This window comes from Callithrix jacchus, chromosome 3 (assembly GCF_049354715.1).
Source record: "Callithrix jacchus isolate 240 chromosome 3, calJac240_pri, whole genome shotgun sequence".
Taxonomy (NCBI): Eukaryota; Metazoa; Chordata; class Mammalia; order Primates; family Cebidae; genus Callithrix; species Callithrix jacchus.
In genome coordinates this window covers 124,999,179-125,013,121 of record NC_133504.1, presented here as the reverse complement: position 1 = coordinate 125,013,121, position 13,943 = coordinate 124,999,179, and the positions used below count along the sequence as shown (strand labels likewise).

Sequence of the window (13,943 nt, the reverse complement as noted above, 5' to 3'; positions counted from 1 at the left end):
ATTAAACAAGCAAATAACTGGATCCACAATTTATAATAACTGTCAATTTTTCCCGTATTAAACCTATATCATAGTTTAAGCCTATTAGGGTACTTAATACTTATAAATAAAGAAGTTTAAAATCACCTCAATAGGCAATTGCCCTTCTGGTTTTCTTCTTTGACTAAACAAACTGAATGCTTAAGATTTTCTACTATGGGTGCTAGCAGTACACAATGCTACACTCTGTATTCCAGACTTCTTAAATTATAGAAAAAGGAATGTACACTTTTTGTATTCTTTCCGAGCAGGGGTAGGAGGCAATATCATCTACCATATTAGGTACTTGTATGCATGGATTACTCTACTGCATATATTTCAAGTTGCCCTGTTTTCTTTTTCAACCACACATTAACTCAGCATCAATGTATGCTCCATTAGAATAAGATTTATTAACTAGGAGTTGCCAGAAGATCTTCCCAGTATCAATGAAGTCCCATATTGTGAGTTCTAAAATTCTTCTGAAGAGAAAACCAAATATATAGCCTTTTCTTAGATGCTCAAGGAGGTCTAAAATCCTCTCTGCCTCCAAAATATTAAGAAATAGCTGGGCGCAGTGGCTCACGCCTGTAATCCCAGCACTTTGGGAGGCCGAGGTGAGCAGATCACTTGAGGCCAGGAGTTCGAGACCAACCCGGCCAACATGGTCAAACCCTGTCTCTATTAAAAATACAAAACTTAGCTGGGTATGGCGGTACACACCTGTAATCCCAGCTACTGAGGACGGTGAGGTAGGAGCACTGCTTGAACACAAGGCAGAGGTTGCAGTGAGCCGAGATTGTGCCACTGTATTCCAGCCTGGGTGCTGGGTGACAGAGATTCTGTCTCATTAAAAAAAAAAAAAAAAAAAGCTGGGAACAGTGGCTCACACTTGTAATCCCAGCACTTTGGGAGGCCAACACAGGTAGATCACTTGAGGTCAGGAGTTCCAGACCAGCCTGCCCAACATGGTGAAACCCTGTCTCTACTAAAAATAGAAAAATTAGCTGGGGGTGATGGTGTGCACTTGCAATCCCAGCTACTCGGAGGCGAGGCAGGAGAACAGCTTGAATCCAGGAGGTGAAGGTTGCAGTGAGCTGAGATTGTGCCACTGCATGCCAGCCTGGGAGACAGAGTGAGACTTCATCTCAAAGAAAGGAAAAAAAAATCATCTCACTGATCCTCTTACTTTACAAAACAGTAATATGCAGTATTGTTTAGTTTAATTTGACATCATTCAGTAGCTAACACTATCCTCCAAAGTTCTGGCAGCCCTAACAAAGACAGAGACAGGCACTTTGGTTCTAGTTTAATATTTTCACAATTAAACATACTGTATTTATAGCATTTAAAAGATTTTAATTATGGTCAAATATATCTGGATTACAGCTTTTTTGTTTGTTTTGTTTTTTTTGAGACAGAGTTTCACTCTTCTTGCCCAGGCTAGAGTGCAAAAGGGCGATCTCAGCTCACTGCAACCTCTGTCACCCAGGTTCAAGCGATTCTCTTGCCTCGCCTCACCTCCCAAGTAGCTGGGATTACAGGGGCCCAGCATCACGTCCAGCTAATTTTTTTTGTATTTTTTAGTAGAGACAGGATTTGACCATGTTGGCCAGGCTGGTCTCGAACTCCTGACCTCAGGTGATCCACCTAGCTTGGCCTCCCAAAGTGCTGGTATTACATGCATGAGCCACCATGCCTGGCCTGGATTATAACTTAATCTACAATATTTCATGAAGTTCATAATTTTAAATAAAGGCAAATCAAATAATACCTGAATTTCTAAGTCTAAATACATTAAGGTGATAGTGACTCTTGCAACTGTTTCAAAATTATTGGAAAATATATCACTTTCTTGAAATGAACTTGCTATAAAAGGCAGCAAAAAGGTCTTTATAAGGAGTTTCTGAATCTGACTTGGTTGATGGTATTCGGCAAAGTTGGCGAAATCCAGGAGAACGCAGCAGCAAGTTCTGTGAAAGGCCCATCAAACTGGAGCATAACCAGTAGAGAACAAGTGACTATAAAGAGAAGAAATAAATGTTAGCATCTGTAATTCTGCAAAGACATCACAGTCTAGACACAGGCAAGCAATAAAAAAGAAAATAACAATCTTTGCAAATAGAAGTATGCCAAGACTGAGCAAGACTTGCAGCAACTATCAGATTGCTGCGAAGGATTTAATAGACAGGTAAGAAAGGTTATAGACAGACCAAAAAGCAGAAATAAAGGAAAAAGAGAAGTATTTAGGGTAGAAAGTAAAAAGAGAGAGGCTCCTAGGCAGAGGCTCAAGAGAGAACTCATCTCCCTTTGGCAATGGAGCATACTTTTTTCTCACCAACAGTCCTGTCCAGCTACTTACATACTGGAGGTGTGGCATTTATGGTGGGAAACTTAGCCTCCCGAGATCTCATTTTCCCCATATAGTCATCTATCATCCAAATTTTTCCCAACAGCCAGTTTCTCAGTATAGTCAGGAATGTATCTTTTTGCCTTTTTCTGAGACAAATAGCCTCAGCATTATCTCTAATCTTCTTTTGCATTACCTTCTTGACCAGTAATCCCTAACCCTCTTTGGCACTAGGGACCAATTTTTCCACAGATGGGAGGAAGGTTTTGGGATAAAACTGTTCCATTTCTCATATCATGAGGAGTGAGACTTGCATAAGGAGTGCACAACCTAGATCCCTCAAACGTGCAATTCACAATAGAGTTTGTGCTCCTATAAGAATCTAATGCTGCTGATCTGAAAGGAGGCACAGCTCAGGTGGTAAGGCTCACTTGCCCACCACTCACCTCCTGCTGTGCAGCCTGGTTCCTAACAGGTTATGGACTGGTACTGGTCTGTGGCCCTGGGTGACTATTTATTTAGGTCAATAACTAAGTTCTACAACCTCTCGAAATACTCCTATACTTACCCCTGTTCCAGACTTTTCTTTGGCATCAGAAGGTAATCAGGCCCCAGAAACAAAACCATGTAGTTGTTAAGTCTGGGTTCTGGAGTCAAACTGCCTGAGTTTGACTCCTATCTGCCATCTATTTGACTTTGAGTAAGTTATTTTCCTTCTGTTCCAGTTTCCTCAACTATAAAGTAGAGACAGTAACTGTACCTCAGAGGACTGCTATCAGGAATAAATGAGATAATTCATGTAGAGTGGTATGCAAGTATATGGTCCACATTCGGCACCTGTATTTGTCATTTGTTCCAAAGTCAGCCTTTAGGGGCAGAAAGTAGCACATCCTCAAAGGTAGATTAGCACAGTAAGTTAAGAGGAGGAGCCAAACTACTTAGATGTGTTTTAAGACTCTATCACTTATACCTAAGCGGCCTTGGATGAGTTACTTAATTTCTCTTTGTCTCAGTTTCCTCTTCAACAAGTGGACATTACAATAGTACCTTTATCATTGTGCTGTTGGGAGAATTATATGGGGTAACGTATGCAAACCATTTAAAACAGTGCTTAGCACAAAGTCAATGTTAAATAAATATTGGCCATCGTCATCATCTGACTTATCCACCAGCAGAAAAACAACCTGAGCCCAACTATAGCAGGCTATAAGTTGACATCTAAGTATCAATCTCCCCTCTTTCTTAGTAACAAAATCCTAATTTTTAGTTGGGTACACTGTCATCTGGGAAAAAAAAAAAAGACTATATTTCCTTGTCTCTTCTGCAGCAAGGGGTAGCCATAAGACTAAGATGTAAAACTGTTTGGTGGAACATCTGGCAAGGCTCCTTAAAAGGGGCTGACTGTACTTGAGGCACCCTTTACTATTCCTCCATGATAACAAGGTCTAGCAGCCAGGACCATAGCATAGCCTTGAAAGCACAGGCTGTGGATAACAAATCAGAAAGAGAGCAGCAGTCTGGGTCTCTCATCTTCATGAACTTGCTCCATCATCCCTCAGCTGCCTTACCAGATTTCCTATAATTGAGAGGACAAATTTTGGCTTGTTAAGACATTGTGTTTTAGATCTCTTATTACTCATTTTTAACTCAATCCTCAGTAAAACTTCACTGCTCGTATTTTATTCAATCTGGGGGAGTTCTTCAGTTATAACTGGTATGATTTCTCCGTGGAAATGCAGTGAATCTGTGCTGCTCTACTTTTCAGGGTATTTTACGACATTACTACTATTAGGTAAAAAGATCTACAATAGGCACTTATTTCATTAATTCTCATAGGCATTATGGTATCTATTTTAGAGATGTGCAAACTTATTCTGCACAGGATTAATGATAGTATTATGTCCAGTAACAACCTAAAAAATACATTTTGATACCAAAAACATATTGCTTTAGATTCCTATAATGAATACAGTGGGCCAGGCGTGGTGGCTCACACCTGTAATGCCAGCACTTTGGAAGACCAAGACAGGTGGATCACCTGAGATCAGGAGTTCGAGACCAGCCTGGCCAATGAAGCAAAACCCTGTCTCTACTAAAAATACAAAAACTAGCTAGGCATGGTGGTGTGTGCCTGTAATCCCAGGTACTAGGGAGGATGAGGCAGGAGAATCACTTGAACCCAGGAGGTGGAGGCTGCAGTGAGCTAAGATTGCGCCACTGCACTCCAGCCTGGGCAAGGAATGATGAGCCAGACTCCATCTCAAAAAAAAAAAAAAAAATACCGCGAAGTCATTTTATATATGACACACCCTAACAATGAACAACAACTGAATTCTACTTTATGTGTTGGCTCTGAGTAAACATGGAGATAAATCTAACACAGCTTTTGCCTCCTTAGAAACTTCTAAAGTATCTGTGCGAAACATGCAGAAGACTGAACTAACTGCAAACATAACCATTTCCTTTTCTATTTCTATTAAGTTTAAATCAATATATACAGGGACAAGTTTACGTATTTCATAAGAGTTGTTATGAGATTAAATAATACCAGAAATGAACCCTAATGGTCTTAGCACTTTGTTTCTTTTATAAGTGCCAAATTCCTTGGTCCAGTCTACACAGGCAGAACTAATTCAATATACCAAGTAGTCAAATGGAACAAATACAATATTCATGGTATTATGTAAAACATTTTGCAAGATTTTTTTTTCAAAGGCAAGAAATAGAGACAGATTAGTTACTACAGCAACTCTGATTCAGTAACGAATCAGGTAGTCAGAGGAAGTTCAACAGAACAGGCAGGTTTCCAGCCAGTCTAAGCTAAAGTCAGAGAGGATTTAGCACATGCTCCCACAATGTTGGTGCTTACTCACTGAGGGCATCGCTGCAGCAATTGGAATCATCAACACCGACACTGCACGGACAAAGTATGTAATATATGTTTGAAAACGAGACATTCCAATTTTTTGTAGAGCATAAATCTGAAGGGGTAGAACATATACATGCATAATGATTATTAAAATGTATGTTAAATCAGACAAGCTTTAACATATAAACTGAGTTTTGACTGGCCTCCATCTACACTTTAATAAAAGCAAAACACACACACACAGACATATATACATTTATATAAATATATATGTATATATGTCTGTATATATATATATTTATATATATGTATATATATGTATATATATATATATATATATTTATATAAAACACTGATTAATTTATATGGCTAATCATTTTTTTTTTTTTGAGACTGGGTCTTGCTATCAAATAGACCAGTTTGAGGCTGGTCTCAAAATCCTGGGCTCAAGTGATCCTCCCACCTCCTCCTCTCAAGTAGCTGGGATAATAGGCATGTACCAACCACTGCACTCAGCTTGGTCAACCATTTTAAAACTCTTAATAACTGGCCTAGATTGAAGGATCACTCCAGCCCAGGAGTTTGAGGCTGCCGTGAGCTATGATCATGCCACTAAACTCCAGTCTGGGCAATAGAACAAGAGCCTGTCTCTTAAAAAAATAAAAAAGAAAAAAACCACTTACTAATTATGTGAAATTCTTAAATGAAGGATTTTTGACACTTTGTACCAAAAAACAAGTGCAATGATTTATATGATAGCTATTGTCATAGGATTGATTCTTCAAGCTCCACTTAAGAATTCTGCATAAGGATGGGGGCTGCCAGTAATCCCACCACTGTGGGAGGCCCATGCAGGCTGATCGTTTGATCTGAGGAGTTTGAGACCAAACTAGGCAACACAATGAAACTGTCTCTACAAAAAATACAAAAATTAGCTGGGCATGGTAGCATGTGTCTGTAGTCCCAGCTACTCGAGAAGGAGGCTGATGTGGGAGGACTGCTTGAGCCCAGGAGGCACAGGTTGCAATGAGTTGAGATCACACCACTATACTAGTGACAGAGTAAGATCATCTCCACAAAAAAGAAAAGGGGGAAAAAAGATACTTCCGCATAATTATGATTTTAGAGCCAAACTATGTAGTTTTACATTTTTATGTCTCACTTTCTCCATATTAAAAAAGGATAATATTTAGTTTACAGGGTTATTCTAAGAAGTAAATAAGTTGATTGATGCAAATTGCTTATAACGATGTCTTATGGCAAGGCACAGTGGCTCACACCTGTAATCCCAGCATTTTGGGAGGCTGAGGCAGCAGATCACTTGAGATCAGGAGTTCCAGATCAGCCTGGCCAACATGGTGAAACCTCGTCTCTACTAAAAATACAAAAAATTAGCTGGGCGTGGTGGTGGGCACCTGTCATCCCAGCTACTTGGGAGGCTGAGGCAGGAGAATCACTTGAACCTGGGAGGCAAAGGTTGCAGTGAGTAGAGATCATATCACTGCACTCCAGCCTGGGCAAGAGAGTGAGACTCTGTCTCAAGAAAAACAAAACAAAACAAAACAATGCTCACATAGTGGATGTTAAGTAAGAATAAGCTTTTATTTTTCTTTTAGAGATGAGGTCTCTCTGTTGCCAAGGCTGGAGTATAGTGATGGGATCACAGCTCACTGCAGCCTCCATCTCTTGGGCTCAAGCAATCCTCCTGACTCAGCCTCCGAGTAGCTGGAACTAGAGGCACATGACACCATGCACCACCATGAAAAACTTTTATTAGTCCTTAGATAACATAGAGGAAAAGACTAGAGGATTGACATTGATTCACTATAACCTTGTGCTTATCACTTCCTTCTTTCTACCAACTATTTACTGACTACCAACCACAGTGACTATGCTACATGCACTTAGGGAAACATATTTGGATTACAGGTACAGTCTTTCCTCAAGAAACTTTCACTCAAAATCTTATACTCTAACATTTTCATTGTTCTTATCTGAAAAAATAGGGGTTATATTAGATTTCACAAACAGGGGTCAGTGGTCATGAGGTCTGGGAGATCTATACTGAGGTAAATCATTTTTAAGATTTCTTCCAGTTCAGTCTGTTCTACTCAGAGTCTGAGAACAATTTATGAAATTATATGCAGAGTTTCCTAAAACTGCTGAGTAAAGCAGCCTGCGATAAGAGTTAAGACATGACTGAGAGGGCCGAGCACAGTGCCCACACCTGAAATCCCAGCGCCTTTGGGAGGTTAAGGTGGGTGGATCACCTGAGGTGAGGAGTTCAAGACCAGCCTGGCCAACATGGTGAAACCCTGTCTCTACTAAAAATACAAAAATTAGCCGAGTGTGGTGGCATGTGCCTGTGATCCCAGCTACTCGGGAGGCGGAGGTTGCAGTGGGCCAAGACCACGCCATTGTACTCCAGCCTGGGCAACAAGAGCAAAACTGTCTCAAAAAAAAAGGCATGACTGGGCCGGGCGAAGTGGCTCACTCCTGTAATCCCAGCACTTTGGGAGGCCAAGGATGGTGGATCATGAGGTCAAAAGAATTACGCTTTATTCCCATCCTGGTCAACATGGTGAAACCCCGTCTCTACTAAAAATACAAAAAAATTAGCTGGGCACAGTGGCGCGTGCCTGTAATCCCAGCTACTCAGGAGGCTGAGGCAGGAGAATTGCCTGAACCCAGGAGGCGGAGGTTGCGGTGAGCCGAGATCGTGCCATTGCACTCCAGCCTGGGTAACAAGAGTGAAACTCCATCTCAAAAAAAAAAAAAAAAGGCATGACTGAAAGGTCACATTTTCTGTGTATGTTTTCCCCATTTCATCTTATAAAGACATTCAATGACTTTTCTAAGGTCATAAAGCAAGAAAATGGCAGTCAGCGCCTGATTGTATTCCCCATCTACAAATTCACATATTAAACACCCACATGGAACACCACTCTAAGAAAATAACCAAACTGGGCATCTTCATTACTGTTTTTACCAAAAGCAAATCACAAAATTCTATGTATCAGAATCATGTCATTTTGAAGCTGAAAGAGACTTGGAAATGTACTAATTCAGTGCTTTTAATTTCGAGAGTTCTGAGGCCCAGAGAGGTTAAGGGACAGGCCTAAGCCAATGTCTGACCTAGAACCAGGAACCAAGGGATCTCAGTTCTAAGTCAGAGCTATCTTCACCAACTCAAACAAAAATATATTTAATGTCAGAACAACAGCAACAAAAACCCCCAAAAATGGCAAACAAATTTCATTTAAAACCGCTGACCTCCACTATTAATAAATTGATGACACCAACAGAGATAGGCAGAATCCAAGTGGAGTCCGGTGCAGTGAGGTCAGGAAACCACAGAATCCCGCCAGTAGCTAACTGTTCCGGAACAGAAAAACCTGCTGAGATAATTTTACAAATAAAACAATAGAAGTCCTAAAACAGCAGAGAAAAATACATAAGACATAAATAAGAAGTCTAACGATTCCAATAAGGTATCCCTCACAGGAAAGTTCTGCACTAATTTTATTTTGGTTTTTCACTCACAATATATATATTTTTTCTCAATACAAAATGTTGTTCTCAACACAATCAATCTGTTTACACTTAAGACTTTAAATTCTATACCCTTATAAGGAAGACAGTAAATGTATCCTAATAAAGAAAAGTATGTGTTTTTTTGTTTTTGTTTTTTAATACAAAGACAATGTTAGAGAAGTTATTCGGGAGAAGACTTCTAGGACAATTACCTTCTGAATGTGTTGCCCCTGTGCTAAAATTCCGGAGAGCAACCGACATAAAGACCCATACTGGAATCTGAATCCAAACCAACACAGTGGCTTTGAAAGGGTGGCAGTTGTCTCGCACATATACCTCTGAAACTAGCCTCCTCATATTCTTTAGATAAGTGAGCCTAGATCGAGATAAGCAGAAAAAAAGGGAAAAGAGAAAACGTCATTTGACTAAGAATTGCGCTTTATTCCCATAGCACAAATAGCTCCTGCTGTAGTTATTAGCTAAAGGATTTGTATAAGGGTTTCAGCTGTCACAGCCATGTTAAGGGGTTGCCTAAACAACAGTCAAGTAAGTCCTTTTATCAAAATTCCTACAGTATTGTACACAAGTTACATAACAATCTGAAATTGTCAGACTACAGGCTTTGTCTTTGGTGGTCTTTGGCTGATTAGGCTTTAACAGTGAATTTCACTACCGACATAGTACAACTACAATTAATATTGGAAGTATGGAAGCTAAAAGCAAATTTTAATCAAATCTCTCCACTCCAGCCAAACTTAATGACTTCATCCCCGAATATACCTTTGGGAGCTATGTGGTTTTATACTGCTTATGCTCTTGGCCTGTCAAAATAGTCTCCATTGTTCATCTCACAAAGACATTTTTAATCTGTTTTTCTGTTAATCATATTAGTTACTACTGTTTCTTTCCTGAAATCTTACTTTCTAGACTACAGCTTCCTTCAGGTCCAAGAGAGTAGGAGTTAAAAAACAAACAAAAATGGCCAGGCGTGGTGGCTCACATTTGTAATCCCAGCACTTTGGGAGCCCGAGCCGGGTGGATCATGAGGTCAGGAGTTTGATCAGCCTGATCAATATGGTGAAACCCCATCTCTACTAAAAATATAAAAATTAGCCCAGCGTGGTGCTATGCACCTGTAGTCCCAACTACTCCAGAGGCTGAGGCAGAAAAATCGCTTGAATCAAGGAGGAGGAGGTTGCAGTGAGCCGAAATTGTGCCACTGCACTCCAGCCTGGGCAACACAGCAAGACCCTGTCTCAAAAAGCAAAACAAAAACGAAACAAACAAACAAACAAAAAACAAAAACTGAAGTTTCCTTAGGGGGAAGTGTTCTATTTTACTCATCTTTAAATCTCCTGTATCATACAATTTGTACAAAGCAAGCATTCAGTAGTGTTTCTGAATTTATTCATATTACAGTGTATAATAAGACAGTACACAAAAACATTCTAGGTCCTTCATAATTTCACATCTGCCTATTTTTCCAATTTTATCTCTTGCTTTACTCCTCTAGGCACTTGCATGTTCTGGTCCCTGGATGACTTTAGTTCATCCAACAAATCAGACTTCCATATCAGCATGGCTTTAGAAGTATTGTATTATATCATTTATGTGAAAAGTCCACTTTCTTGGCTGTCCATCTGACATGCTGTCCATCTGACGTGTTTCTTCCCAGAAAGAAGCATCTGTAAAGATGTATCTGGCCAACCAGCCTGACAGTGCTGCTTAAAAGGTGCCATAGTCTTACCTAGGCTGCATTGGTAACCCAGGCAAGCAGCTATTAATTTGGTTCTTCTGGCCTATGGCTGAAGCTTTCGACTTCTTTGATCAGTAAAAATTTCAAAACTATAGGTCTGTCAACTTTCAATTTTTACCAAATGAAGATAAAAATCACCATGATTTTTTTAAATGTCATGTCTTTTTAACACTAAATAAAGATAGGACACAATCTCAAATTAAAGATAGTTGGGAAATTTACACCTATACAGATAAAAATACATGGATAACAATACATACATAAAACAGACTGATACTACAAAGCCCTTTTTTCATTGCTCTAAAAAGGAGAATATTTGTCACAGTCTAGTAAGGATTAGAATTTGGGAAACTGATTAAGGAGTAGCTTAGGTTGATTGAAGCAGGAGAGCTTGTAAGTTCCAGTGAATTAATGCAGACATACTTGGGCACAACCAAGCACCCTTAGATTGGGGCTTTCCAAGAACCCAGGTAGACAACTGCACAGAATAACCACAATAGATGAACAACACCTTGGCTATTGAAGTGTTTCTACTATGGCACTTATGTTTTCTACCTCCTCTTTCCTGTAAGCTATTACCTGGTGTATCTTTTCTAAAAGGTCAAGATTGTAAATAATATGTGTCATTTGTTGACCAATATCACAACAGAATGGCAAAGTATCTTCATCCTGCCAGTGCTTCCTTGATGATCTAGCTCCTTGTACATAATCTTGACTTTCCTGCCTTACTCTCCTTGATGATCCACCGCCTTGTACATAATCTTTATATAGTAGTTAGTTCACTGACATTATTATTTGTTTACAGGTCTTCTTCAATAGGCTGGAATCCCTAAAGAATAGGAACATGCTCTTCTTATCTGTCTCTATTTATTTCTTTGCCTTCAGTCCAGCATATGAAATTATCATGCCACATAATAACTTATTAAAGTATAAAAGAGTAGGCCGGGTGCAGTGCTCACTCCCAAAATGCCAACACTTTGGGAGACTAAGACCAGCAGATCACTTGAGGTTAGGAGTTTGAGGCCAGCCTGACCAACATGAAGAAACCCCGTCTCCACTAAAAATACAAAGTGAGCTGGGCGTGGTGGCGCATGCTTGTAATCCCAGCAAATTGGGGGGCTGAGGCAGGAGAATCGCTTCAACCCAGGAGGTGGAGGTTGCGGTGAGCAGAGATTGCGCCACTGCATTACAGCCTGGGCAATAAGAGCAAAACTCCGTCTCAAGAAAAAAAAAAAAAAAAAATATATATATATATATATATATGTATGTATATGTAAAAGAAACAGTTTACTGCCAAAACTATAAAATACTCAAACTTATAATTAACATTACCATTATGTACGTGTGTGTATGGTCTTATATGCATATAATTAGCTTACCTGGCAACTCTTTTGGACCACCCCAACTGACTTGCACGAACTGCAACTTCTTGGTTAAGATGCTTGGCAATAGTTTTTATTTCTGGCTGCAAATTTTCCACCTAGCTAAAAAATAGATTTTGTTATGAGCACATAAATGACCTTTATTCATAATCACTCATAATTTTTCACACTATTCCCTTGAGTCATTCAAAAATGTAGTTTACTGATCATGTCAAGAAACCTAAGTCTAAACACATGATGTCAATTTGCTTAAAATGTCCTCATTCAAAAATTCAGAATGTATACTTATTCATGTAATCATGAAGGGCAAGTAAGCTCTAAAATCATGTTCCCTTACATATAAAATATATAACAGCATCTACTTCACAGGATTAGAAGTATTACATGAGAACTGCACCCTGGACTTTACTGTTCCATCTCTAGATTTCCTAGTAAAGTAAGTGGAGAAAACTGCAGTCTGTTAAGAACCTTTAATGCACTGTGATAGACACAGATCAAAAATAAAAAGTGCATTTATTCCTGCCCTGTGTTAATTTTTCCTGTAAAGTAGCTCACTGACTTAATGTTGCTGCTGATTCCGTTCCCGTTCTGTTTCCGATTTTTTTCCCCAATGCTCACAACCTGAAAACATGAAAGCCATTATTTTTTAACTAGTCCATTTGAATAATCTAGCACTTTAACCCACATCATCTGACTTCCTCTCATAACGTTGCGAAATAGGTAAGGAAGGTATTCCTATCCTGATTCCTCAGAAAAAAGGATTCAGCATTAAAAGGTTAAGTGACTGTGACCAACCAACAGTCTTAGTCGGGCTTGGATAGGAATCAAATTCGCAAACTGCTAATAGTATGCAGACATACTGGCTGTTACAACTTTTAAGACATGAATTTTATAGATTTCACCAACTCCATTTCTTCTGCCACTGACTGCTTTGTTTCGATTCTCTGAGAGAACTCTGGCAACCACTTGTGCTCGGAGCACAAACCCAACAACGAAAACGAAATGACAGATTCATATGTACAAAATCTTAACACACCTAATGCTAAATGTTTTTAAACGCTAAAATGGTCACAATAAAATAGTCACGATGATTAAACACTAAGCACTGCAGCAGGCAATATCGTGGGATCGAAAACCCTGAGTGAATGTCGACTTTCTTCCACTTCAGGGGTTGCCGCGCAGGGCGCGCGCACGGCTCGGCGCCCCTCACCTTGGCCAGGATGTAGTGCTGGTAGGCGGCCAAGGGCAGCGTAACTGCGCCCCGCAAGGCCACGGTGGAGAGCAGAATGCCGCCCCACCAGGGCAGTCCCGTGGTGGCGTGTACGCCGAGCAGTACTTCCTCCGCAACCCGCACCGGCGAAGAAGTGGCCAGGGCCTCGTACCAGCCGTTCCCATCTACTGCAGAGACTGGTGCCACTGCCCACACTGGGAGAGTGGGGCGCTTGGCGCCGCTCGTAGGAACCGGCACGAGCGGCGGGTCCCTCGCCCAAAGGTGCAGGGCAGGGAGTGGCCGCAGCCACCGACCGCCAAGCCGGCACAGCATTTCTGCACCACAGCGGAGTCCAGAAACCGGGCCTCACAATCCAGCGGACATGCACTGGCCAGCCAAGGCTGACAGGCGCATGCGTCAGGAACAGCGGGCAAAAAGCGCTTGTACGCCCGCCGGCAGCTGTGACTGACCTTCCCATTCAAGCCGGTGACGACTTGCGTCGCGTGGATATGACGCAAAAGATAGGGAAGTTCTGCCTTTCCCACTTGGCACTGGGCAGGCCTACTGCGCACGCGCGAAACTTTCCCGCTGCTGGGGTGGAATTACTCCGAGGCCGGACCAGACTGCAGAGACATGGGTGGAGTCATGTCTAAAGATCGTCTTCACCGTAAAAATGTCCATTCTAGTTCACGAAAGCTAACCGTCATTTGTAATCACCTTTGCTCAGTGTTTTTTTGTGACCAGAAGCTGATCCCCAACCTCTTTACGTGCACTCGGTTGCTTCCGCTAGAGAATACGATAGATTATAATACCAAAGAGTAACA

General features: G+C 40.8%; 1 protein-coding gene across 2 annotated transcripts; it reads right to left on the bottom strand.

Annotated features, from left to right (window-relative positions):
• Positions 1–1,312: 1,312 nt before the first annotated feature.
• Positions 1,313–13,529, bottom strand: COX18 (cytochrome c oxidase assembly factor COX18). 2 transcript variants are annotated; one of them, XM_008993193.6, is made up of 6 exons: positions 13,120–13,529; positions 11,907–12,007; positions 8,984–9,147; positions 8,511–8,635; positions 5,242–5,349; positions 1,313–2,039 (listed from the first exon to the last, which is right to left on the bottom strand). In XM_008993193.6, the coding sequence occupies exons 1-6, from the start codon at positions 13,450–13,452 to the stop codon at positions 1,866–1,868; spliced, it is 1,005 nt and encodes a 334-aa protein (XP_008991441.1). In that variant the 5' UTR covers positions 13,453–13,529; the 3' UTR covers positions 1,313–1,865. The 2 variants fall into 2 exon arrangements, with proteins under 2 accessions (XP_008991441.1, XP_002745786.2); XM_002745740.8 differs by having other exon boundaries at positions 8,511–8,632.
• Between the last annotated feature and the right edge of the window lie 414 nt (positions 13,530–13,943).